General features: G+C 45.6%; 1 protein-coding gene across 1 annotated transcript in view; it reads left to right on the top strand.

Annotated features, from left to right (window-relative positions):
• GRK4 (G protein-coupled receptor kinase 4) overlaps window positions 1-19,678 on the top strand; it is a 74,584-nt gene extending 54,906 nt beyond the window's left edge. Inside the window, exons 11-16 of the mRNA XM_008577975.1 lie at window positions 9,702-9,791; window positions 10,813-11,021; window positions 14,916-15,053; window positions 17,403-17,540; window positions 18,185-18,322; window positions 19,511-19,678. Coding sequence (XP_008576197.1) covers window positions 9,702-9,791; window positions 10,813-11,021; window positions 14,916-15,053; window positions 17,403-17,540; window positions 18,185-18,322; window positions 19,511-19,564 — 767 coding nt within the window. The 3' untranslated portion in view covers window positions 19,565-19,678. The remainder of the gene's footprint in view (window positions 1-9,701; window positions 9,792-10,812; window positions 11,022-14,915; window positions 15,054-17,402; window positions 17,541-18,184; window positions 18,323-19,510) is intronic.
• Window positions 19,679-26,982: the final 7,304 nt, after the last annotated feature.

Below are 26,982 nucleotides of genomic sequence, written 5' to 3'. Positions count from 1 at the left end.
TACTTTTAGCTCCCACCAATAAGTGAGAACATGTGGTATTTCTCTTTCTGTGCCTGACTCAAGTCGAAGGTATGCCTGTTCCCCAATGTTCATTGCAGCACTCTTTGCAATAGCCAAGAGTTGGAACCAGCCCAAATGTCCATCATTGGATGAGTGGATACGGAAAATGTGGTATATCTACACAATGGAATACTACTCAGCTATAAAAACGAATGAAGTACTGCCATTTGCAACAACATGGATGGACCTTGAGAGAATTATATTAAGTGTTTGTTTGTCTTTAAAAGATGACCAGTAAGGGGATCTTAACCCTTGATGTGGTGTTGTCAGCACCACACTCTCCCGAGTGACCCACGGGCTGGCTCTTAATGATATCATTTTTAAAATGTCATATTATGGGGCCGGCCTGGTGGCGCACTGGATAGTGCGCCGCTTGGGAAGCGCAGCGGCGCTCCCGCCCGAGGGTTCGGATCCCACATACAGACCGGTTCCCGCTCACTGGCTGAGCGAGGCGTGGGAGCAACGCCGAGGGTTGCGATCCCGTTGCTGGTCCCCGGTCCGGTACGGGGGCGACACTGAGGGTTGCGATCCGTTGCCAGACATGGAAAAAGACAAAAGACAAAAAAAAAAAAAAAAATGTCATATTATGTTTGCCTGTTGCTGGTATTTAAAATATGGTTTCCCCTATTGTTTACATTTTTATTAGTGTGGTACATTTGTTACAACTGATAAACCAATGTTGGTACCTTTTTATTAACGAAAGTGCATAGTTCACTTAAGAGTACATTAGAGTGTACTCTGTGTTCTACATACTATGCGTTTTGACAAATGTATAATGACGTGGCCATTATTACTGTGTCACACAGAATAGTTTCACTGTCCTAAAAATCTCCTGTGCTCCCCCTATTCATCCCTCCTTTTCTTCCCCAAACCTCTCACAACCATTGGTGTTTTTACTGTCTCCATAGTTTTGCCTTTTCCAGAGTGTCATATCCTTGGACTCATACATTATGTAGACTTTTCAGATTGGTTTCTCTCACTTGGTAATATGTACTTAAGGTTACTCCATTCTTTTTGTGGCTCAATAGTTCATTTCTTTTTAGCACTGAGTTAATATTCTGTTGTCTGGGTGTCTTGCAGTCTATTATTTATTCACCTCTAGAAGGACATCTTGGTTGCTTCCAAGTTTTAGCAATTATGAATAAAGCTGCTGTACATATGTGTGTGCAGATTTTTATGTGGACATAAGTTTTCAGTTCATTTGGGTGAATACCAAGGACTGTGATTGCTGGATCAAATGGTAAGCGTGTGGTTAGCTTTGTAATAAGCCGCCAAACTGCGTTCCACGGTGGCAGCAGCATTCTGCACTCCATCAGCAGGGAATGAGAGCTCCTGTTGCTCCACATCCTCACCAGCGTTTGGTGTTGTCAGTGTTTTGAATTTCAGCCATTCTAATAGGTGTATAGTGGTATCTCATTATTGTTTTAATTTGGAGTTCTCTGACGACATATTATGTTAAGCAACTTTTCATGTGCTTATTTGCCATCTGTATATCTTCTGCGGTGAGATGTCTGCTCAGATCTTTTGCCCATTTTCTAATTGAATTGTTTCTTACTGTGGCGTTTTAAGAATACTCTGTGTATTTTGATATCAGTCCTTTATCACCAGATACATTTTTTGAAGATTTTTCTCCCAGTCTGTGGCTTGTCTTTCATTTTCTTTTCTTTTTTCTTTTTTTAAAAAAATGACCGTAAGCGGATCTTAACCATCGACTTGGTGTTGTCAGCACCACGCTCACCCAGTGAGCTAACCGGCCATCCCTATATGGAATCTGAACCCGTGGCCTTGGTGTTATCAGTACAACACTCTCCCGAGTGAGCCATGGGTCACAGAGCAGGATTTAAAAATTTTGATAAAATCCATTTCATCCATTTTTTCTTTCATGGGTTGTGCTTTTGGTTACAATTGCAATTGACTTTAAATCCAGTGACCTTCTTAAATCCATGTTAATTGTAAAGTTTTTGGATTCTTTTGGATTTTTCTACATATACCATAATGCCATAGCCAGATGACAGTTCTATATCTGCCATTCCAATTCTTACACTTTTTATTTCTTTTTCTTGTCTCGTGATAACTGGGTACGACGTTCAGTATGGTGTTGAATACAAGTAGTAAGTGGAATCCTTTTCTTGTTCCTGAAATCAGGATCCACCTTTCAATATGTCACCTTAAGCATGAATTTACGTAGTATTTTTGTAGAAATTCCTTATCAGATTTAAGTATTTTCCTTTAAAAAAATAATGAATGAATGGCTATTGAATTTTGTCAGTACTTTTCTTTTCTTTCTTTTTTTTTTTTTTTTGTCTTTTGTCTTTTTTCCGTGTCCGGCAACGGATCGCAACCCTCAGTGTTGCCCCCGTACCGGACCGGGGACCGGCAACGGGATCGCAAGCCTCGGTGTTGCTCCCGCACCTCGCTCAGCCAGTGAGCGGGAGCCGGTCTGTATGTGGGATCCAAACCCTCGGACGGGAGCGCCGCCGCGCTTCCCAAGCGGCGCACTATCCAGTGCGCCACCGGGCCGGCCCTTGTCAGTACTTTTCTATCAAGATGATTATGATGTTCTATTTTTTCTTTTAACGAAGATAACTCACAAATTAATTTTCAAATGTTAAATAACCTTCCATTCCTGAAATAAATCCAACTTAGGCATAATATGTTATCTTTCACATAGATTGTTATATTCTATTTCCTGATAGAACAGTTCTGTTTTTGAGGCCTCTTGAGTTCCAGGTTTCCTGTGCCACGCGAGTGCCAAAATCTGTGCTGGTGTCTCTGTCCTTGTGGCAGTCCCCAGAGGTCTAGTTTTGATTTTAGCCTGTGTGAGAGTTCTACGTGGAGGTGGCTGGAGGGCTCCCTGTCATGCCCCCACATCAGTAGCTCCTGGTTTGTGTGGAGTGTGCACATGTTTCTAAGGACAACATGCTGCCTCTCGTCAGCTCACCTCTGAGTGGGTGTTCTCCCCATTTTGGAGGTTTAAGACATCTAGTCGACTTACTGATGCTTTTAACTGTGTGGTGTTTGTCATTTGGTAGGCTCTTCTGGTTGTAGTCAGCAATAGCATTGGCCTTTCAGGGCCTTCTCCCTCCTGCCTTGAAGCAAGAGCCCAGGAGAGTTTATGTGGTAATGACTGTGTTACTTGTTATTTATAGACGTGTGCCTGGTCACATTCCAATTAAGAATACGAAGGAAAAACAAAACTTTGTTTTGCTTTTCTTGATTTCAGCAGACTTTTAATTTCCCTTTCTTCCGGGATCTCTTTCTAAATTAAAAAAAAAATCTAATCCTATCTGTAGAATTATACTTCAGTTTCTATGACTTAAAAAATGCAACTGATTTTAGGATTTTTACTATTATGCTATTAAAATTCCTAACAGCCAATTTCCCCTAGTAAGCCATAAGTAAGTCATCTTATGTAAGCAAGATTGACATGTTAAGAGTAACATAATTGTGTAAACACTTCCTCGTTTTCCTTCTAGACTGCTTGTCGGTTTTCTGTTTTCATCTGTAAAGCTGAAGTTGATGTTTGTGGTGGCATCAGGTGAAAAAGCTGTTATCATGTTTTAGATTGTGAGGTACATTTACCATTTGTTCATCCTGAATATGCCAGGACTCTTTTTTGCAAAGTTATATATTAAGGGGGACTTAGTTTATAAGATACAGCTGGGTGATTGAGATAACAAAGAAAACTGTATCATGCTTGTACTTTCAGTTTTATTAAATAGATATATCCCTAAAAAGAGGTGTAACTAGTGAGTTTTTGTAAAAACCAGTAGCATTTTATTATTGACAATTTTTATTTAAAGGAAATCCTGTGCATCACATCATTTCATAAAGTTTATATCTGTGAACGATAAGGACACTTTTTTTTTTTTAACCATAAACACAATACTACTATTACATCCAAAAATATTTAACAGTTTCTTAATATCATCTGGTACCCATTGGTTTTGAATGTCCTCTCGCTGTTCTGTGAGTGTCTGCACAGCTGTGTGTTGAATATTCAGCAAGGCCCACGCCACACTCAGTTGATGTCTTGTTGAGTTTTTCTTAACTTCATAGATTCCTCCTCCCTGCTTCTTTTTATCATTTATTCATTCATGAAACTAGGTGTTATGGGACAAATTGTGTGCCCCCAAAATTCATATGTTGTTGGCCCTAACCCCCAGGACCTCAGAATATGACTGTATCTGAAGATAGGGCCTTTATAGTGGTAATCAAGTTAAAATGAGATCATTAGGGTGGGCCCTAATGCAGTACGACAGGTGTCCTTATAAGAAGAGATTAAGGCACAGACGTGCACACAGAGGAGACCATGTGAAGACATGAGAAGGTAGCCAGATGCAAGCCCAGGAGAGAGGCTTCAGAATAAAGCCAACCCTGCCAACACTTGAACTTCTAGCCTCCAGAAGTGTGAGAAAACAAGTCTCTCTTATTTAAGCTGCCTAGTCTGTGGCACTTCATTATGGCAGCCCTTAGCTGACTAATGCATAGGTCATCTGTCCTATAGAATTTCCTGCTTTCTGGATTTGGCTAGATATAATGTGTGCCCTTTGCCTTTTATTTCCTATAAGCCCATAATTAGATCTGGAGGCTGCAACAAATCTCGGTTTGATTTTTGGTAAGCATCTTTCTTGTGCACTTCCTGTCCAGTTACAACAGGAGGCACATGATGGCCGAGCATCTCTTTTTATGGGGTTAAGATGCATCAGTGGTCTCATCCGTTGTTATTCACCTCCTTGCCAGCCTTTCACTTAATGGCTAAATGATCAATGTTTAGATACATCATTTCACTGGGATTGTAAAGTGATGATATTCTGTCATTCTTTTTACATTTATTTGCTGGGATTCATCTGTAAAAAAAACCAAACTACCTTGTCCACATTTGGTTGCATGTTTGTTCAGGAGAAGTGGGTGAATACTTGAGTACTAATCTTTATGTTCACTTTTCAGGATATTGCATTAGTTCTCTATCATCCTCCAAGACAACCGGTGAAATTTTTGTTTTGTTCTGGTATCATTATGAACCAAGGATTTTTAACGTATTCAATAGGTTTTAATCTGTTGGAATCATTATTCTTTTTGACGTTCAGATCGTCCCGTCTTTGGCCAGTGGACACCCAGTAGTCTTTAATAACTTACTTGTTTTCTGCCATATGAGACATTCAGGGATTGTCCTGTGCATGTGCTGACCGAGCCTGGGAACTGCTGTTTCTGCAGGCAGCCCAGTCTTCACGTGGAAACCGCTGGTGGGTGCTGGGTGCTTGGTGCTCTTGTGTGTCATTCTGGGCCTTTTTAAAAAAAAAATAGTCACCGTGGATTCATACTGATATTTCCAATTCTTACCCAATTTCTTCATTTCATACTTATGCTTTTTTCTCCTAATGCTGAACATACTAGTTCCTAATGACATCAACACAATTACTTATTTACCTTGTCTACTACACATATAAAAGAGTTTTAGAGTAGCAGTGTTAATAATATCACGTCACTGCAATTACTGAAAACAGTGTATGCTTTCTTTGAAGTTCCTTTGGTCATTAGCAGTATTCTTTGCTTACATGGGTATTCAGTTCAGTTATTGTATTTTCTTTTTAATTTTTATTGAATCATAATTGATTATACATATTTTGGGGGTTCAATGTTGACATATGTTGATCAAATCAGTATTACTTGTATATATATCATTACAAATCGTTCTTATTCTTTATGCCCCTTGTCCAATCTCTTCCTCAACCCCGTCACCCTCCCCGCCCCCACCTCTGATAACCCTAGATTTTCTCTCTCCTTCTGAAAGAGTAATGGTTACTCTGTTGATTTGTTGCCTAGATGATCTGTCCAATGCTGAGAGATGTGATCAGGTCCCCCAATATTATCATAAAGCAGATGCTTCTTCTGTCACTCTGGAATGGGCTTTGTGGAGAGAGACACCCTCTTCTTTTTTTGGTCTCTGCTGGTGACTCTCCTTGTGTCAATGCACTCCAGTGGCTGGCAGACCATTTGCACAGTGGTTGTGATATCTAGCCACTTTCACGGCAGCCACGGTTATTGTGGTGGCTCTGGTGGGCCACCCACACAGAGGTGACGTTTTTGGCATGCTCCTTACCTAGTTGCTGGTGGCTCCTGGCTCCATGCCTCAGGGCTCCAGGCAGGCCCCATGGCACTGGCAGCATGCCTGGTTCTGAGCAGATGGTCCAGTCCCTGGATCCATGCCTCAGCACCCTGGGCGGGCCCCAGTGGGTACTTTGTTTTTTCTTTCAGTTCTATGTTGGATTATTTGCTGTTCCCACTACTTAAACACTGTGCTGGAACTAATTTGTTGTCCTTTGCTTACTTCTAAAGTGGGGAACTTCCTGTGGGGACCAGTACTTGAGCTCTGTGGTTGAGCTAAATTGCTGCTTTGCTGCTGATTCCCTGGGGAAGGCTTTTTGTGCAGCTCAGGTTTTAATGGCTGACCTTATAGGTACTTCTGACTCTCCAGAGATGCGCTGTTTCTGGGTTGTATAGAAACACTGGTCTGGGTCTGAGTCTTTTCATCAAGCTGTACCCCATGCAATTCCATATTCCTGACCAGTCTCCTCTGACTGGTCCTATGCTGATTGGGGGGCAGATCAGCTGTCCTTGTTGTGCCCCGTGTTCTCCTGGTGGGCCTATCTCCCCCACCGCCTGTGCTCTAAACACTTCTCATGGGGCGGGCCATGCTCCAGTCCCTTGTGATGACTCACCGGCCTCTGAGTGGCTCCTTTGTTTCATTTGTTGTGGCTCCTTGGTCCTATGTGGGTCCACAGGAACCCTATTAGTGGTATTGCTGACCAGGGGGCCACCAAGGCCCTCTTCTTCCCTGCTGCCTCCAAGCAACTTCATCCGAAGGGCACAGCTGCAGCTTTTGCCAGCTCCTGCTCCACACACTCAACAGCTCCAGCCTGGAAACGGCCAGGATTCAAAACAGATGGAGAGGTTTCTTCTTTCTCTCATTGTGGCTTCTCCCACCTTCATGCACTCTATAGGTCTCTCCTCCTCTTCCCCTGAGCTCTAGTGGCCCCAGCTTGGCTGTCGTTGCTTTTTTATAGTTGTAAATTGGTTGATTTGTGAGAAAGAGTGATGCTGGGGACCGTCTATTCCACCGTCCTGACCGGAAGTCCAGTTATTGTACTTTCAATTTCTTCATTTTGTTTTCAATTTTTAGTGACCTAATTTTTAATTTTTTTCTTTGGCTATTATGGAAAACATTTACGTGCAAAGAGGCAAAGTGCAAAACAGCATCTTCAGAGACTCCTAGATTCCATTCCTGTCCGCCTCCCCAAGTAATCATTTTAGCTCATTTTTCATTCCTTTATTTACATAGATGAGTGCTTGTATTGTTCCCCACCCCTCTCTTAGGTAAAAGGTGGTAAACCATGAATAGTTTTCTCTACTTCGCTTTTCTGCTTATTCTGTAGCAGAGATGGCTCTGCAGCACCAGAGGAGATCTTCCTCCTTCCTCCTGTGGCTCCTGCAAAAGATGAACCTGCTGTATCTGCCCGGTCCCACTGATAGATACTGGTTCATTTCCAGTCTTTTAGCCATTTCAGTTAGTGCTGTAATCAGTAGCCCTGTGCATGTGTCATTTCCTATTTTTTCTAGTGTCTTCTTGGCGTAGATTCATAGAAGTTGGTAAATTTATGTGCAATTTTGTCAAATAGTGCCAAATTCTACTCCAGGGTGTTGTCCTTGTTAGTATCCCCAGCAGCAATGTGTGAGAGCACCTGTTCCCATGGCCTTGCCAGCAGACCGTGTCCTCAAACGTGGGGGGGGTTGTCAGTTTGTTAGACAGGAGTTAGTATTTCAGTGTAGTTTTAATTTGCATTTCTCAGTTTAAAAATTACTTTTTAGGGCTGGCCCGGTGGCGCACTGGAGAGTGTGCCGTTTGGGAGCGCGGCGGCACTCCCACCGAGGGTTCGGATCCCATGTGGAGACCGGTTCCCGCTCACTGGCTGAGCGCGGTGCGGGTGCAACACCGAGGGTTGCGATCCTGTTGCCGGTCCTCGGTACGGGCACGACACCAAGGGTTGCAATCCCGTTACCGGTCAGTAAAAAAGACAAAAAGGAAAAAAAAGATTACTTTTTAGTGTATTAAGTCAGGCGCAGGAAGACAAATGCTGTGCGATCTCACTCATGTGGAATCTTAAAAAAATAAATAAATAAAGCAGGTCTCCTAGAGATAAAGAGTAGAATAATGGTTACCAGAGGCCAGGAGGGCAGGGGAGTGGGGGAGAAAGGACTAATGCATACAAAACTATGCTGTTTACACTAAGTGAATCATTGTGCAGTGTATGCATGTATTGAAACAATACACTGTACCCCACAAAAATGTACAAGTAAATGTTAAAAAAATTAAAAATTACTTTTTAAAAGAAAAATAAGACAGTGATACTTAAAAAATAAGTCACAACATGCCACTCTACTTAAACATAATTGACACGTAAGCTCATTACTGAGACAGTCTTTCTTCATGGGAGGAGGAAACTGAGACACGGTAATTGATGGCAGAGCTGGGGCTCATACCCAGGCCATCCAGCTCCAGAGTCTGTGTGCTTAACTGCTACAAGGGGAGAAGTGGAGATTAAGTTGAAGAGGGTGTCTGTTTCCAGGCTGGTTTATCTTTCTATACTCTCAAAAGAATGTGTTCTGTAATTTGTTATTTTCATAGGAACTCAACGGATACTTAAACCCTCCTGAATACATTGCTTATAACAAAATGCCTGAAACTGGGTGATTTATAAAGAAAAACAAAATTTATTGCTTACAGTTTCTGAGGCTGGGAAGTCCAAAGTGCATCTGGTGGTGGTGACAGTGACCCAGGGGACTCACATTGCAAGTTGGTGGAAGCAGAGAGAGCACAGAGAGACAGACAGACTCTCCTCTTCTTTTAAAGCCCTCAGAACCACGCCCCTGACCACCATTTTTAGTCCATTCACTACTGCACGATCCTACAACCCAATCACCTCTTCAAGGCTCCACTTTCAGTTACCATAATAGGATTTCCCACCTCTTAACAGTCACAGTGGGGACCAAGTTTCTAATACATGTAACTTGGAAGGCAATTAAAGCCTCAGTGAGTTTTGGGGGGACATAGGTCAATCTACTACAGACATTAACACGTCATATAGTTCTTTATGAGAAGTACCTTAATTTTATTTCCCTAACTCTATTACCATTTGTTCTCCATAGAAAAACCCCATCTCATTCATGTATAATTGTCCCTGTATGTAAGCCTACTGGTTCTCTGACAGAAAGTGTTTGCTATTTTGTAGTTGATAAAATATTCATCATATTTTAATTTATGTACTTGGTAGCTGTATAGAAATAAAATAATAAATACCATGCTTCTATCTGTCTTATCAAGTGGTTGTCTGTGATTAATGGCTTCCTCATCAATAGCCAGGTGTAAATCTAATTTCCTGCTGTTAGTGAAACTGAACACACTGTATGGAATTTTATTAAATGTGAAAAAGTTAAATGTAATTTTACATTTAAATGTTCCCAAGTATGAAATGCTATTATTTCCACCCATGGTTTTTAAGATGATTTTTTTCCAAAATTTTATTGTTGTTAAAGTGTCATTACTTCCCCCTTTGATTTACTTAATGTATTTGGACACACAGGACATATCCGGATTTCAGACCTTGGTTTAGCAATAGAGATCCCAGAAGGGAAGACAGTTCGAGGAAAAGTTGGCACAGTTGGCTACATGGGTATGTGAAAGACCTTCTCAGCAGTCCTCGTCCTTTGCATATGGATGCCTGAGCGCCTCGGGACATAGGGAAATTACAACAGAGCCGCCTGGAGCTTAGGTCTAACACACCAGCGGATGTACAATGGTGGTTTGAAGCCTTTAACCAGTCAGAGTGTTGGAGCTGCTAAGGAATCCTACAGTCTGCCCTTCTCTTTTTACAGATGGGGAGTGGGCTCCAAAGAGGGCTCTTGGGGGCAGAACCAGGACAAGACCACATGTCTCCTTGCTCTGCCGTGTCCTCCCCCATGGTGGTCTTGCAGACCCCTCGTGAAATCATCCTAGTCTCAGTACTCCTTGGGCAGTGCCAGCCTGACCCCCACGGGTGGCCTCTGAGAGACCTCAGCACCTTGTGGCATCCAGTAGTAAGACCCCATTCCCTGCTGTTTCTGCTGTCACCAGCTTCTGGGGCTTCTGGCTGACTTGGGGCACCAGGGGCGTGGCTGTGCATGTCTGGAGGGACCGCCCTGGAGGCGGCATCTGCACTAGAGCACCACTTCCCGTGGTAGTTACTCTGTGGCAGTTCAGCTTGTCCTGTAGGAGTAATGCCAACATTTAAAATAACAGCTTTGTTGAGATATAACTCACATATAAAATCCACCAGTTTGAAGTATATAATTCAATGGATTTTAGTATATTCAGAGTTGTGTAACCCTCACCAGTATCTTATTTTAGAACGTTTTTATCACCTCAAAAAAGAAACCCATACCGGTTAACAGCCACTCCCCTTTACTCACCTCCAACCCCCAGCCCTGGCAATCACTAATTTACTTTCTGTCTCTATGGGTTTTTCTATTCCGTCTAAATAGAATCATATAATATTTGGCCATTTGTGTTTGGCTTCTTTCACTTAACATAATGTTTTTAAGGTTCACCCATGTTGTAACAGACATTAAACTTATAATGTATTATTTGGAGTTAATTACAAGAAAATTTAAAACCAAAATTTAATTTAATTTAAATTTCCTCTATTTGTTGTGTAGCTCCTGAAGTTATCAATAATGAAAACTATACATTTAGTCCTGATTGGTGGGGACTTGGCTGTCTGATATATGAAATGATTCAGGGACATTCTCCGTTCAGAAAGTTCAAAGAGAAAGTCAAACGGGAGGAGGTTGATCGAAGAGTCAGGATGGATACTGAGGAGTATTCTGCGAAGTTTTCAAAGGACACGAAATCTATCTGCAGGATGGTAGGTCAGGCTCTGTAGAGGTTGGGAAATTGAACATCTAACTCACTCTAATTGTTTTCACTGGCAGTTAAAAAAAAAAAAGTCAGCAAGTCCCAGCCATCTTGAGCCCAGGAGAGCTCATTCAGAGCTTGCGGTGAGCCTGCCTGGTCAGAATCTGGATACATCGTGAAGGTGGAGCCTACAGGACTTGCCCATGTGCTGGGAAGAGTCCGGGCTGAATCCAAGATGGTGGCCTGGGCAGATGCGGGGGCGGGGGGAGGAGGGGGATGTGCTGAGCAGTCCTTACAGTGGGGAGGAGGACAGGAGCCAGTGCACAGGGAGGGTGAGGGTGGGAGAGGAGGCACAGTGTGCCCAGAACGGGGCAGGCAGATGTGGGTGAGGGGGGACGGAGGACAAGGAGACGAGACGGGAGAACTGGGAGGTAGACGGGGTGTCGTCACAGCATCAGGGGCCCTCATGGATCTGAAGAGAGGTGGTGGCCATGACTATGTGTTATACTTCTGGCACACTCAGTGGGACGGGTGCGGGCTCGAAGCAGACAGGGAGCTGGGCTCACCCAGCTCTGTGGTTTGGCTAAACAGGTGTGAAGAAGCAGGAGGGGCAGGGCAGCTGTTGTGTGCAGAGGGGTGACCACGGGATCTCCAGCTGCTTCCAGAGGAGGATGAGGAAAGGGGGTGGGGGAAAGGGCAGGTTCAGGAGATTACAGGCAAAGTGCAGCCCATGATTTGTTGGAGTCAGGGCACTTCTAGACAGGAGTAACAAGGACTGGAGGGACATCCAGAGAGGAAGGTGCTTGGGATGGAGCTGACAGAGGGCGTGCAAGCCATGGAGAGTCTAGGGTGTGACCCAGGGAGAGAGTAGCTGCAGGGGCACGTGGGATGGAGGACAAGGTCATTGGAGAAGAGAAGGCCACCGGGCTGCACAGGTCCCCTGTGTGGGTGTTGGAGTCACCAGCAATCATACCTGTCACTGAAATGTGTCAGTAACTGAGGTGATTTGGTAGTGGCTGGAGAATAGTTACCTTGGACTCCCTCTTGTTTTGTTTCCACATGTGAGGGATGGGTGTTGCAGGCTTGTCTCTGAGCCCTGGGGTCAGCCTGGCTCTTCTCCCAGCTGGCTCATTGTGCTGGGAGTCAACAGTGTTTAATAATGTTGGGGCCAAGCTACTGTTAATTTTGAGTTTGGTAAATATTGACTGAGTGCTTGCTGCACACAGAACACTCTGACAAGGCGCAGGAACGTAAAAATAGCAATCAGAAATAGAGCCTGCCCTTAAGGAGCTCACAGCCTAACATTAGGCTAAAGCAAACATAAGAACGGCTGTAGTAAAAAAAAACAGTATTTGACGGGTGTCCTAAACAAGAGAGTAAGAAGGGCTTAAGGGTTTTAAGGATGAAGGAATCCTATTGTGCTGGAGGTGCTGGGAATGAAGGTGGTGCCTGAGCGAGGGCTGGAGCACTGTGTTGTGAGGAGGAGTGTTGGCGCTGAAGTTGGGGCCCAGCCTCAGTTTCCCATTTATGAAATGTGGATGAGAGCAACTTCTACCTTACAGGATTGTTGGGACGATAGAATGAAATAATGTACATAAAGTGTTTAGTAACACATAATCCTCAATAATCACTAAGAGGAAAAACAATTGTTCTTAAAGAATGGGTTAAATTCCAGCAAGCAGGGATTGGAGGAGGAAGTTAGTTACCTTGCACAGGAACAGAGGCAGAGTGAGCACCTGCAGAGGCAGGAGGTGTAGGGTGAGGACGGGCCTCAGCACGCCGAGAGGAGTGTGCGGGGATCACCCAGAGGTGTGCAGAGCAGGGGAGGCCTGTGTCCTGCCTGTTCCTCATGCTCTGTGTGCGTTTCCTGAAAGAACGAACCAGGCTTGGCTTGAGGTTAGCATATTTGGCTGTGTGGAATGGAGAGAAGAGAGGAAAGGAAAGAGAACAGTTTTTACATAATCCCAATGGGAGGTCAAACTAACCGGACATTTGGGTACCTTTTTGTAATGTCCTGAGCTCTTTGACACGGTGTCATTTAGTCCCTACAGTGGATTTCTAAGATATTCTGATAGCCTCACGGTTTGATTTCTGTGATGTCATGTAGTAAGTGGCAGCAGGAGGACTGAGACTTTGGGACCAAGGCTCTTTCCTCTGCCCTGTGCTCCCTGGTCAGGCCATCTGTCTTAGTCCATTCAGGCTGCTATAACAAAGTCCCTTAGACTGGGTCATTTACAAACAACAGAAATTTATTTCTCACAGTTCTAGAGGCTGGGAAATCTAAGATCATGGTGCCAGCCAATTCAGTGTCTGGTGAGGACTGCTCTTTGCTTCAAAGACATAGCTGCCTCTCTGTGTCCTTGCATGGTGGAAGGGGCAAACAGGCTCCCTCGGGCCTCCTATATAAAGCCACTAATCCCATTCAGGAGGACTCTGCCCTCATGACCTAAGTACTCCTGGAGGCCCCACTTGTTAATACTATGGCACTGGAGATTAAGTTTCAACATATGAAGTGGGGGGAGACACAAATATTCAGACTGTCCATGGCCTTTAACAGGTGTCTGTTGGCAGTAGGCTTCATAGTGGAGTCACGGGATCCCTGACTTTGTAGACATTGTGTATGGCATTACACTTAATTTTCAGATCTATTTTAAATTAACAAAGCATGCAAAGAATGAATACACTGAGTACGTCTTATTGAGTACCTGCTCTGGCTAGGTGCTGGGGACACAGAGTGGACAATGAAGTCAAGGCCCTCACCTCTGGAAGCTTCGAGTCTAGCGGAAAGACTGGCAGTAAACAATTATCTGAGCGATTTATTTGCCACAGTTGTGATGAGTGTCATAAAGGGGGAGTAGAAGATGCACTGAGGCTGTTTATTGGAAGAGGGGGCCTGATCCAGTGCAGACCTGGGCCAAGTAGGCTGGGCACTGAGGAATTTAGTAGGGGCCAGTGAGTCAGAGAGTTTTCTAGACACAGGCCCTGGGGCAGGCACAGCACAGCAAGGAAGTAGGTCTGTGTTCCGAGCTCCACCAGTGTGCGCTGTATGGGTGGGTGGGAGGTGGAGCCTCACAGACAAGCTGGGATCAGGGTGCCTTCTGGTCTGTGGGACTTTGATTTACATCCAGAAAAGGCATGGTTACTGGACGTCAGTCTACTGCAGAGATCAGAACCTTTTTGTAAGGGGCCAGAGAATAAATATGACTTATGCTTTAACCTATTTTATTAATAATAATTGTAACCTTTTTTGATTATTAAACTTTTACCTCCTTAAACTTTTTTGATTGATAATTTTAGAGGAAGGAGTATTTGAATTTGTGACAACTAAATATGTATGTAAGGAATACTTCTGAAAGAGAAACTTCTTCATTTTAAGAGTAGTTTCTAGAACTAGGTGTGCTAAAATTTTGCCTCATCTGAGGTCCTCGGTGTTCTATTTAATGAGTAAATTAAAATGGTTCCTAATTATAAACTTGGAATTAATATGGTATCTCTGAAGTTCTCAACAGTTTCTATGTCCTTTAAAAGTCTGCTAATTTTTACATGATTAAATTTTTTTTACTTAAGGATTAACTTAGCCAACCTTTTATTTATTGATAGCTCAAAGGCAAAATGTTAGCCCAAATTGTTTCTGAAGCATCACATAAACTATAGTAAATCTGAATTAATGTGGTTGATACTTTGAAATTTGAGTGACTGCATGAGGGTACTTCAAAAAGTTCATGGAAAGTGGAGTTAAAAGGTAATATGAATCCTTACATGGCCTTTTGAAGATCCCTCATGTTTGCTTAGATGTATATGCTCTCTGCCACCCCTAATTCTTTGCTTACTATTGTGGAGGGGAATTTTAGTTACCATTTTTATTCCAGGAGCTTAACTTGGTGCATTTCTGCCTCCTGTACAGCTACTCACCAAGAATCCAAGCGAGCGGCTGGGCTGCAAGGGCGATGGGGCCGCTGCGGTGAAGCAGCACCCTGTGTTCAAGGACATGAACTTCAGGAAGCTGGAAGCAAATGTGTTAGAGCCCCCTTTCTGCCCTGATGTAAGTACGTTGCCAGGAGTAGTGGGTCCCCAAGAACATTGGTCTGTGAAACGTATTTTTTTTAAAAGCAGATACAGAATCACCTGGTACAGCCAGGGTGTGGCTTCTGCTCTGTGCCTGTTATGTCCAGTTCTTCCTCCTTCCTCCATCATCCCCCAACCCCCACGGCCACTCACTAGACCCATTGCAGACCTCCCTTGCAGTGCTCTGGCTCCCAGGGACTGGTGTCGCTGTCAGCCATCACTGCTGGTGGAGCGGAGTCTCGTCCCTCCTCAGAAACCTCAGCACCACCCCGAGACCTCCCTGGCAGGCCCTTCCAAGCCCTCCATGTCCCCAGGGTCCCCTTTCTGATCTCAGTGCTGGCTTTACCTCTTGTCCCTGTGTTCACCTTCTCACACTGCAGCATGTGCCTGCTGCTATAGTCTGGGATGCATGTCCCCACTGCACTTCTCCTGAGGTTCTGGGACTGTGACCTGGCCCCACACTGAGGACCCTCGAGTGATCACTGTACCTCCTTGTGAGGGTGCTCTTGGGACCAAATGAGGTCGTGTCTCTGCAGTACACAGCCAGGGCCCGGCATTTGTCAGTGCCTGGTGGGAATATTAATAGACCCTAAACAGAGTTGTGTTGATGGAAGGGTGAGTGAACAGAAACAGCGGTCTGAACTCTGTCCTGAACAGTCTGCTACAGACGCACTATAGAAATGTGAAGAGAAGGTAATTTTGCAGGATATTATGGAATTAAGATACACATACAATTAAATAATTTTAGTTGTATGACTTGTTCAGAACTTGTTAGGTTTATTTTATACTCAAGTTATATTTTAGAATAGTAACTGCTACCTGGAATTAATTCACACATTACATATTTCTTGAATGCCTACTTCCTGCCAGACACAGCTCTAGGAATTAATGGCACGGGGAGAACAAGACAGGCAAGGTCTCTGCTCCTAGGGTGCCCATCATAGCTGCAGAGATAGACAGTGAGACTGACTAACAGACAGAGAAAACATGGGACAGTGACGAGAGCATGACAGGGCCTCCAGATGGCTGTCTGGTCTGGAGGGCCTCCTGCCCACCATGCACTGGGAAGTCAGGCCGAAGGCAGTCTCTAAGGAGGGACATATCAGCCAAACGTGGAAGGACACCAGAGCACAGTCCTGACATGGGAGGTGAGCATGCTGGGCAGGGGCTCTGGGGCTGTCTCAGACTGTGTGTGTGTCTGCCTCAGTCTTATCAAGTGAACCCACGGGGAGCCAGTCACAGTAGAGTCTGATGACAACATGTCAGGTACTTACGTTTGCAGAGCTAAGACTGCTCTGGTCTGTAGGGCAGCATGGGGCTTGGGCCTTTGGCCTGGACTCAAATCTCAGGATGCCTTCCTCTAAACTGTCCCTGAGAGCAGGGGCAAGTTCACATCCATTTCCTCACCTGTGGGGATAAATGAGCCAATAGCAGCTGCTCTAAGAGCAGTGCTAGCTAGTGACCCACAGAGCATCACTGCTTTGATTATTGTGTTCCCTATAGTGCTGAGGCTCTGGCATGTGCGTAAAATGTGCTGAGCAGATGAGGGCCCCAAATCTGTGGAGTTCTGTGTGTTTTGTTCTTTAGCCCCAGAAATGCAAGCAGCTGGCCTTATGCTCCCTACCTGCTTGCCTAATCCCTTGCACCTCGAACAGTGCCATGGCTGGGGGCTGCAGACCTGGGCTCCTGTCCCAGAGGAGGGGTCTGCCAATCCATGGAGTGGCGCAGGAGGGTAGGGTACCTTGCTGCTTTGGCTGCTTCCCTCTGCTTGAGACCACTAGGTAAGCTCTGGCAGGGAGAGTGAGAAGTGGGAGTGACCACTTTTAGCTCAGACTTTAAGCAGGTGCTTTATGAGGAGGACACAGGGTTAGGGGCATGGGTGAGAATTGCCACTAACGGATCCCACAGCCAGTGGTCTCCTTCCATCTCACAAGTCTTCCGTTCTGCATTGCGTCTTCCAACAGGAGCGCCCTGTCCTGTCCTCTTCCACCCCTGGCCTTCGTTTGCACTCCATTTTCCACTGTAGAATAATAGAAGGAGGGGTGAGAGAGAGCTCGTGCAGTAGTGAGCGGGAGGAGACAACATCTGCAGGATCTGTGACACTAAAACTTCCACAGATCAAGAGCTTAGAACTGCCACTCAGAGGACCCATTTTGTATGAATTAGAAAATACTTCAAATGAGGAACTTGGCAAAGGGAATGGAGAGAGGGACGTGTGGGTATTTCTGCATCGATTTCATGTGCACTTTACCCTTTGAGATTGAGGGGCTGGGAGCTTTCCCAGCGACGTCATGGGTTGATGCCTGTCTCTGTTCTTGGTGTGCAGCCTCAGGCAGTGTATTGTAAGGATGTCCTGGATATCGAGCAGTTCTCCACGGTAAAAGGAGTCTGCCTGGACACCAAAGACGAAAACTTCTATGCTCAGTTTGTTACGGGGTGTGTCTCCATCCCCTGGCAGAATGAGGTACTGCCCTTTCCAGTGTAGCAGGTTTATGCTCGTTCCAACAATGATAAAAGAGTGTGTGTGAGTGCACGTGTACGTGTGTGTGCATGTGTGTGTGAGTGCATGTGGATGTGTGAATGTGTGTGTGAGCAACTGTGTGTATGTGTGTGTGTGAGTGCGTGTGTGTGTTAATGTGAGTGTGTGTGAATGTGTGTGCATGTTTGGGGGTTAAAATTATGAAAGACTTAGATCATGGGCAAGCCAAGGACCATATCAGCAATTGTCCAAAAGCATAGCAGCTGCCCCCAGTCCCAATTACAGGAAGTGGACAGAAGGTGGCCCTCTTGGGTCCGATGTGGGCTTGCTTGCCATCCCTGAGTCCCACTCTATAAGCAGGACTGGCTGGCAGCCATGGTTCCCCACGGTAGTTAACTGCTTTTGGGTTATGCTTAGAGATAGGAGAAGAGGAGATCGCGTTACTTACCCCAAGAAGAGGTCTAGAAGCAGAAGCAGGAATCCAGGAGAGGGGGACTGGGTGGGCTTGGGAGCTCCGAGGTCCCAGTGTTGAGCACGGGTGTAGGTGGGAGCTGATGGTGCTGGGAGGTCACGGACTGACCTCACAGTGTCTGTTGTGGCTTCTCTGTCCTGCCCTTCTGTGCATGCAGATGATTGAATCAGGATGTTTCAAGGACATCAATGAAAGTGAAAATGAGGGAAATTTGCCATTAAATACAGAAGAGAAAATACAGCACCCCGTTTCCAAACCAAAGGGAGGCTGCTTCTATAGACTCTTCAGAAGAGGGGTAAAAAGCTTTTTTTTTTATAATGTGTAAAAGAAAAAAATACTTACCAAGGTAAAAACATAGTACTTTCTTTTCTTTTTGCAATGCCTCATATAAGAAATTTCACATAGTTTAAAAACCATATGGAGCTATTTATAGCCCAGCAAAAAAGTCCTCATAATGTTTGCTGTTGGTATAAAGCTTGTTCTGATCCAGAAAGAAGTAACGGTTTACCAGCGTTAAAAGACAGCTTCCTATGTCAATGACGATGCATTTTAAGCTAGACTCAGAGGGGCCTGTCCCATTATCTCACTTGGAGAGCATGGAGCTGGTAACACCAAGGTCACGGGTTCAGCTCCCTGTACCAAAAAGAGGTAAGCTAGGCTCAGAAATCAGTCCCTTGTAAAACGACCATCAAACAATACACGCTATTGAAATGTCTACATGTTCTGATCCTTATAGCTAATACCTTGGTAGTCCATTTGCGTAAGGAAAGCTGATTTTCTTTTGAAAATGGAATAGTTTCGAGTAGTAGTAGCATTTCTGTAATAGCATTAAAAATGTAGAAAAAAATATTTTTCCAGGTAAAGTTTTCTCCTAGATTAGTGGGTTTTCCTGCTTTGTACCTTGTCCACTTGAGGGGTTTATTCAGAGGTTGTCCACCAACATTCCAGTCTGCCTTTCTTCAGTATAGAAAACAAGCCTTAGGTGGTAAAAATCTCTCAACATGGCATTGCATTTCCTCTGAGAACTAGGGGCTAGCTGTGAACTAACTGGCTAGCTCTCCTGTCTCTCGGTGTGTGTAAATCCTGCTTGGAAATGCTCCTCCATCGGTACCTGTCTCAGCGTCCATGCTGTGGGGATGGTGCCGCTCAGGGAGACCTGCAGTTGACAGAATGTGATTGTGCGTCAAGCGGCTCCTCCCCACAGCGCTTCTGACTGTGGGAGCAGAGAGGCCACACCCTTTGTGTGCTCAACTGTTGACTGTGTGGATGTGACATGTAAGGAGCAAATCTTATCTGAGGCGTTGTCTTGGTATGTGCATTAGCATCCTCCATATTTGAATAAGGAGAAAGTATTTAAGATTTTGCCTGCCTTAAAATTAGCATCCTCCCCAAAGCCTTTGAGCTGCTGTGTGCACTTAAGGAAAGGTAAGCCAGCATGGCCCGGAGCCGTGCCTGAGGCCGCTCGTTCTGCTGCGCATTGTAGGGCTGCCTGACCACAGGCCCCAGCGAGAAGGAAGGAGAGTCGACGCAGCCCTGACTGTTCACCCCGCGGATGGCGCGGAGCCAGACCACGCTGCCGGGGAACCCGCGCCCACTGTCTCATCCTGTCTGTGCCTCCTAATAAACACGGACCCCACAGTTTCACACATGCCTTCGGAGTTTGCAGATTTTTCTGTATTAATACCTGAGTTGTCGGGCAGACCCCATGGCTCACTCGGGAGAGTGCGGCGCTGGGAGCGCCGAGGCCGCGGGTTTGGATCCTATATAGGGATGGCCGGTGCGCTCACTGGCTGAGCGCGGTGCGGGCGACACCAAGCCAAGGGTTATCCCCTTGCTGGTCACCAAAAAAAAAAAAACAAAAAAAAAAAACCTGAGTTGTCTTTTTACTAAAGCTGGATCGAAGAAAAAGCCCCCAAATCCACTAAAGCTGGATTGAATGGCCCAGAAACTCCCAGGGGTAGACACCTTGTGTGCTAGGGCCTGAGCTCCACCTGTGCCCATGGAGAGGGGAGGAGGGTGGGCATGGGGGGGCATGGCAAGAAGAGAGGGAGGTGAGACAGGCCCCCCTATACCCAGGGCAGTCCATGGGTGTTAGACAGTCCTCTCTGGCTACTTTCCCATCGTGTCTCCTGATGGCCCTGATGTCTACCTTGCACCACTCACTGAGATTTCTGCTTTCCTGAGGTTTATGTCTTTCTGGCTGCTGTTAAGTTTTTTCCTGAGCACACCTGTCCACTCTTGAAAGAGTGTGGCTTTCCATGACTGTGTGATCAGGGCTTGGCACCCAAAGGCTCCTGAAATGTGATGGGATGATTTCAATGGCAGTGTGTTGTGATTGCTGGGACTGTGCCAGTGGCAAGTGTGGCAGCAGCCTCACACGGTTGGAACCATCTCAGAGGCTGAGGGCAGGTGTGAGGGGCCTGGGCCTGTGTGGTGGACGAGGAGCCCCACCCTTCCAGGTGTTACTTGGTGCTTAGGAGTTTTAGGAGCTTCCGCAGAGATTAAGGGATACTGATATTGCAAAAGTTGATAACTCGTGTTTGTAATTAATTTTGACTCTTCAGTAATTGCTACCAAAAAAGAAAGGTGCCTAACCTGAGGGTGGAAAAGTGGGGTCTGTTTGGGGAGGGGACACTTACACCCCTGCTAGGGGCTGTAGCAGGAAGTGTGTGGATGAGTATAAAGACCAAAGAGGGCACCATCATGCTGTGCTTGGGGAGGACATAAAGATCTTCCAGGGAGGTGACATTTGAGCTGGGCAGGAGATGAGAGGAAAAGGACAGTGAACACAGAGGCCCCCAAGCTGGATGTGCAGAAGGAGTGGCTTAGCCAGTGATGGCCAAAGCTGGGCCTGAATCCTCTGTGGAGGTGCAGTCTGGGATGGGGCCAGCCTGGCTCTGTCACGGGCTTCTGCAGACCAGAGGAATGTGGAACGTGTTGACAAGGTGAAGCCTGGCTCAGGGAGGAGGCAGAGAGGACTCCTGGCCAGGGGCCTTTCCCTGTTGCTGCCACCCTTAGTCTGCAGTCAGGATCTTCTTGCCACCTGTTGTGAGAGGAGCCAGGGGACTATCCGGACCTCGGTGACTTTAAACCAGTGACACTGTCAGACAGCTCTGTGGAGGAAACAAACCATGAGTGCCTGGTGTCGGTGGGAGTCCCTGGCCTCAGGGCTGCTTTCACACTAAACAGGTTGGCTGCTCTGCCATTTCAAGGTCACCTGCACCCAAATGGTGCCTCCTACAGTACAGTTTGCATTGGGTGTTAACACATAGGAGCGTTTAGGCCAGTGTTTTTGAGTAAGACATCTCCTGGGGTATGTCACTGTGAGGTTGGGCACCTTCTTTGTACTGGGGTGAGGGAAAGGGGAAGTTATCTTGGGGGGTTGGGGCCACTAGTCTTTAGGAGGATGGAAATAGCTTTGCTTTTCTTCTGATTGAGGCAAAGCATAAAAGATTAAGGCTTTCTGGAGGTGGGCCGCCACAGCGTGACTCAGGGTCCGCCCCCGCCTCCGCCTCATCCTCTTCGTCTGTAAAATGAAGGTGGCAGGCGTTCCTGCTTCACGGGGACACTGTGTGAGGACAGTTTAGTCTTTGGAAAGTATTTGGCAGAGTGTTTGGTGCAGTGTTTGCTGCTCAGTAAATATGATAAAAATCATGCAAAAGTAATACATGCTCATAGAAAAATTACAGGAACATATAAAGAAAATAAAAACTACCTTTATCCCACCATCCATTTACATTCTGAGGCCTTCCAGATGTTCTTTCATCAGCGTAGACACAAGTCCACAGAGGTGGACTTTTTGGCCCAACATCCCTTTTCGGGGAACCACTCCTGCCTTGTGCTGTAGATGACTGCTGGGGGGTGCAGTCCTGGCCTGGCTGAGGACCTGATTTCCCCACCAGCCACAGGGCCTCTGTAAAGGCCTGCTTTGTGGTGGTGCACTGGGGTGTGGAGGTTTGGGGGCACCACCTCTGTCTTGCCTGTACTGAGCACTGGGCTGAGGAGGAAGCCAGAAGGGTGGTGAGTCCAGCCAGGGCTGCAGACGGCCAGAGCCTGAGGGTATCATGTGTGCCCCGGGGTCATGGCTGTTATATAGGAACCAGTGAAGTCCTTTTTGCTTCTTGTTTCTTTTTTCTTGCTTAAGCTAGTCTGAGCTGAATTTCTCCATGCCCAGGTGAAAGAGCCCTGACTGAGACCAGTGACAAACCTAAGTTAGGATTGTTACACAGACTGGTAGCTTTTTCACATTGAACACACAATTTTTAAATTATTATTATAAGCAAACATATATATTGAAGAGAATTTTGAAATTGAGAAGAGTACACAAAGAAAAATTCATTTTTAATATTAGTCACTGTCCAAAAGTAATCCCTGTCAACATTTTATTCTATATTTATATCATTTACATAGTATTTTATTTATTGCCATTTCATTTAAATATACCTGGCTGCCTAATCTTTTATGCATATTTAGGTCATTATTTATTCAAACAGTCCAAAGAAATGTTGCTTCCAATTGTCTTGTTATAAATAAGAAGCGATGAACATCCCTGTTCCTAAATCCTTGTGTACATACCTGATAGTATTTCTAGGACAGATTCTTAGCAGGTGAATCCCTTGGTAAAAGTGTATGAGCAACTGAGGTAAATACTACAAGAAAGAGCTAAAATGGCTAAAAGTGGTTACATCTGGAAAGCAGTCGCTGGGAAGGGCAGAAACAGGGTGAGGAGCGTGGCTGTCCCTCAGTACTGCATTCGACTTCTTCTGTTGACCACGTTTATGTATCATTAAACGTCACGCTGTAAAATAAAGCACAATTATGCACTCAAAAAAAGATGTTTGCATGGGCCGGCCCGGTGGCGCACTGGATAGTGCGCCGCTTGGGAAGCGCGGCGGCGCTCCCGTCCAAGGGTTCGGATCCCACATACAGACCGGTTCACCGAGGCTTGCAATCCCGTTGCCGGTCCCCGGTCCGGTACGGGGGCGACACTGAAGGTTGCGATCCGTTGCCGGACACGGAAGAAAGACAAAAGAAAAAAAAAAAAAAAAAAAAAAAGATGTTTGCACATTTTAAAGAGTACATATTTTATACCTATATGAACAAACTGCCCTTCTGCAAGTTTGTAACAATTTCCACTCTTACAAAAATGTATAACAGTTCCCTTTACAGGTTTCACCAGGAACTAGGTTTTTCTTATGAAACACCAAAATCCAGGTGTTTCTTTTTCTTTTTTAAATTTTGGTAAAATACATATAACAAAAGTTACCATCTTACCTATTTTAAGTGTACAGTTCTTCAGTGGTCTTAAATACATTTAGATAACGTTGTCTAATTGTCACCACCATCCATCTCCACAGCTCTTTCCATCTCCCCAAACTGAAACTCACTGATTCCCACCCCCCTCCCTGCAGCCCCTAGCGGCCACCGTTCTACTCTCTGTGCATTTGACCAGTCTAGGTCCCTCAGAAAAGTGGAGTCAAGCAGTATTTGTCCTTTGTGACAGGCTGATTTCACTCGGGATAGTGTCTTCAGGGTTCATCCGTGTTGGAGTCCGTGTCAGAGCTTCTTTTTAAGGTAAAATCATATTTCATTGTATCTTTACACCGTATGTTGTCCATTCACTTGTTGGACACTCGGGCTGCTGCCACCTCTCGGTCATTGTGAAAACTGCTGCTGTGAACATGGATGTATAGTATCTGTTCAAGTCCCTGCTTTTAGTTCTTTTGGGTACATACCCAGAAGTGGAATTGCTGTGTCACATGGTAGTTCTGTGTTAAATTTTTGAGGAACCTCCATACTGTTTTCTAGCAGCATTCCCACCAACAGTGCACAAGGTCCCAATGTCTCCACATCCTCATAAACAAGCCAGTTTTGATGGCTGTTTGGTATCCGTTGCTTGAAAGTATTAGTGTTTGTACCAGTTTCCTGTTGTTGGACATCTAGGTTGTTTCATCTTCTTTGTATTATTGATACTGCTCTGACTGACATCTTTTGTCCGTCTTGGAATGCTTATCTGTGATGCCTTGCTTAGCATCAGATACGTAATGTGTATAATCAGATGTGATGTAAGTACATGCTGAGTGCAAGGAAATGGTTGCTATACTTAAGCCTTTTGACAGACATTGCCAATCACTCTTCAGAAAAGTGATGGAAGTCATAACCAGCAGTTTTCACAAGTCCTCGTTTCTGTATATCCTAACCAGGCCTGGTTCGCACTCTCTTCAGTCTTTCCTCTCCCTTTTCTTAGATTCTTACTGAATTATGAGTCTACTGTTTTTATAAATTGCTAATTCAAAGTTCTCTCTCCAAAACCACAAGTTCTCCATTTTCTCATCCTCGCATCCCCTGTAGTACTCACCTGACCCTGGGAGTCAGGTCAGCGCTTGGACTCTAGGCTCAGCATGTGATTAAATGCCAGCTGGGGTCACACATCTGCTCACCCCTGGGCCTGTGCATTATCATATGCAGAGTGAGGAAGTCCTCCTTTGGCTCCTTCTGTAAGTCTCAAACGTCCGTTCTCGTAGCCCTGATTTTGAGTTCAGCCCGCATCAGAGGTCCTCTCTCAGGAAGGCTCTGGTTCCTTCCCTGATGCTGTGCTGTGTGGCTCCTTTTCACTGTTCACTCTGTGTGAAAGTGCATTCTTTGAACACTTCGCATTGTGATTACAACAGATTCTTATGGTTTTCCATCGCATTTCTTGGCTGTGCTTCTGCTTGACGTATGTCTTGAGGGCCAAGCAGCATCGTAAGTTACTGTTTTAAATACGACAGAGCATTTCTAATTTTGTTCTAGTAAAGAAACAACTGGATTTAGAGTTTCTGCTCAGGAAAGGACATAGCTCTCCTACTCGGAGGAATGTTACACCCCATTCAGACCTCATTTATCAATATAGCAGTTCATGTGGTCAGGCCTCTCCTTCAAAGTCCGTCTGTCCCTCCTCCCCAGGCCAGCCTCCCTGGGGCTGGAACCTCCAGGAAGGCATCAAAGACATTTGTAGTCTAGATACATGGTCACCAGTGACTACAGGCACATGTGTTAGTGCTGCAAAGGAAGAGAAGGTGCTAATGGGAGAGCTGTCATTTTAGTATATTTTGTGTGTGTGTGTGGGTGTGGGTATGTGCATTAGCAGAAGTGTTTGTGTCCTGAGGGAAAGAAAGTCAGCATGGCTCAGGATATTTTACAATTAGCAGAGTACACCTCTGTGATATTATGAGAGATATATACACATATATGCTACTGGTTTTTGTCCACAGTTCGTAGCTCCTAACTCCCATAGCCCTAGTTCTTTTGCTATAATGCTGGGGTGCTGCAGGCCTCAGAAAACAGTCTTTCTCTCTGACCTTCTCCTGTCCTCTTCTCACCTGCTCCTTTTTCTCTTTGAGGCAAGCCACAGAAACTAGAATTCCTATTCCTCAAGGTGGGTCATAGAAACCAGAATCCCTTTCCCCAAAGCCAGCCATAGAGACTAAGAAACTATCCTCCCCCACTCTGCCCCCCACCAGCCTTTCTGTCTTGGAGCCAGCCACAGAGAAATTCTCTGATGTACCTTATCTGATTGTAGGTCATAAGACCCCCATCCCAGAAGGGGTCCGGCCCCATGCCCAGGTTGAAGGAATGCTGCACAGAGAGGCCGAGAAGAACCCGAGCAGACAGGTGTCAGTGGGATTCCCCACCCACGCTGTTGGTGTTAGATCAGACTCTTTTTGTCCAATCACAATTCTACATGGTTGTCCATGTTTCACTCATGCCTATGTCATGAAGTTTCCACTAAAATCCAAGAGCACAGGGTTCAGGGAGCTTATGGACAGCTGAACACCTGGAGGTTCCTGGAGCGTGGTGCTCGGGAAGGGCCTGGAAGCTCCATGCCTCTCCCCCATGCCTCCCCTGTGCATCTCTTTGTATCCATTGTAATATCCTTTATAATAAGTGGGTAAACACAAGTGTATGTTTCCCTGAGTTCTGTGAGCTGCTCTAACAAATCAGTCAAAGCCAAGGAAGGGGTCATGGGAACCCACATTTATAGCCAGGTAAAACTACCTGGGGCTTGTGATTGCCATGGTGGGGGGCAGGGAGTCTTGGGGCCTGATCTCTCAGCCTGTGAGATCTCACACACTATCTCCAGGTAGATAGTGTCAGAGTTGAATTGGAGGATATCCAGCTGGTGTCCATTGCAGAATGGCTTGGTGTGGGGAAGAAAAACCCATATATTTGGTCATAGAAGTCTGCATTGATTGTTGCTGAGTAAGAGTGCAAGAAAATCACTTAGCTTTGTTTGTTTGTATATACTCAACCTTGCATTTTTTTTTTTTTTTAAAGATGACCAGTAAGGGGATCTTAACCCCTGACTTGGTGTTGTCAGCACCACGCTCTCCCAAGTGAGCTAACCTGCCATCCCTACATAGGGATCCAAACCCATGGCCTTGGTGTTATCAGCACCGCACTCTCCCAAGTGAGCCACGGGCCGGCCCCAACCTTGCACTTTAAAAACCTTACTCAGGGCTGCCGGGTTCTCGTAGGATGATAGCAACTGCCTGAACCCAAATCTCTTCGCCTCCTTCAAAAACCATACAGATGCAGTGCTGATAATACCAAGGGTAAGGGTTTGGATCCCCGCACCAGCCAGCCACCAAAAAAAATTAAATAAATAAATAAATAAATAAACCCCATATACAATAGCAAAGAGAGCAAGGTAAAATCACCTCTGACCTGGGCTGGCCCCTTACCGGTCATCTTTTTTTTTTTTTTTTTTTTTTTTTTTTTTTTTTTCGTGTCCGGCAACGGATCGCAACCCTCAGTGTCGCGCCCGTACCGGACCAGGACCGGCAACGGGATCGCAACCCTCGGTGTTGCAACCGCACCTCGCTCAGCCAGTGAGCGGGAACCGGTCTGTATGTGGGATCCGAACCCTCGGTGGGAGCGCCGCCGCACTCCCAAGCGGTGCAACTGGGCCGGCCC

Source organism: Galeopterus variegatus, unplaced genomic scaffold (assembly GCF_000696425.1).
Source record: "Galeopterus variegatus unplaced genomic scaffold, G_variegatus-3.0.2 Scaffold1613, whole genome shotgun sequence".
Classification (NCBI taxonomy): domain Eukaryota; kingdom Metazoa; phylum Chordata; class Mammalia; order Dermoptera; family Cynocephalidae; genus Galeopterus; species Galeopterus variegatus.
Note: the sequence above shows the minus strand (reverse complement) of the source record. Positions and strands in the feature narration are given on the sequence as shown.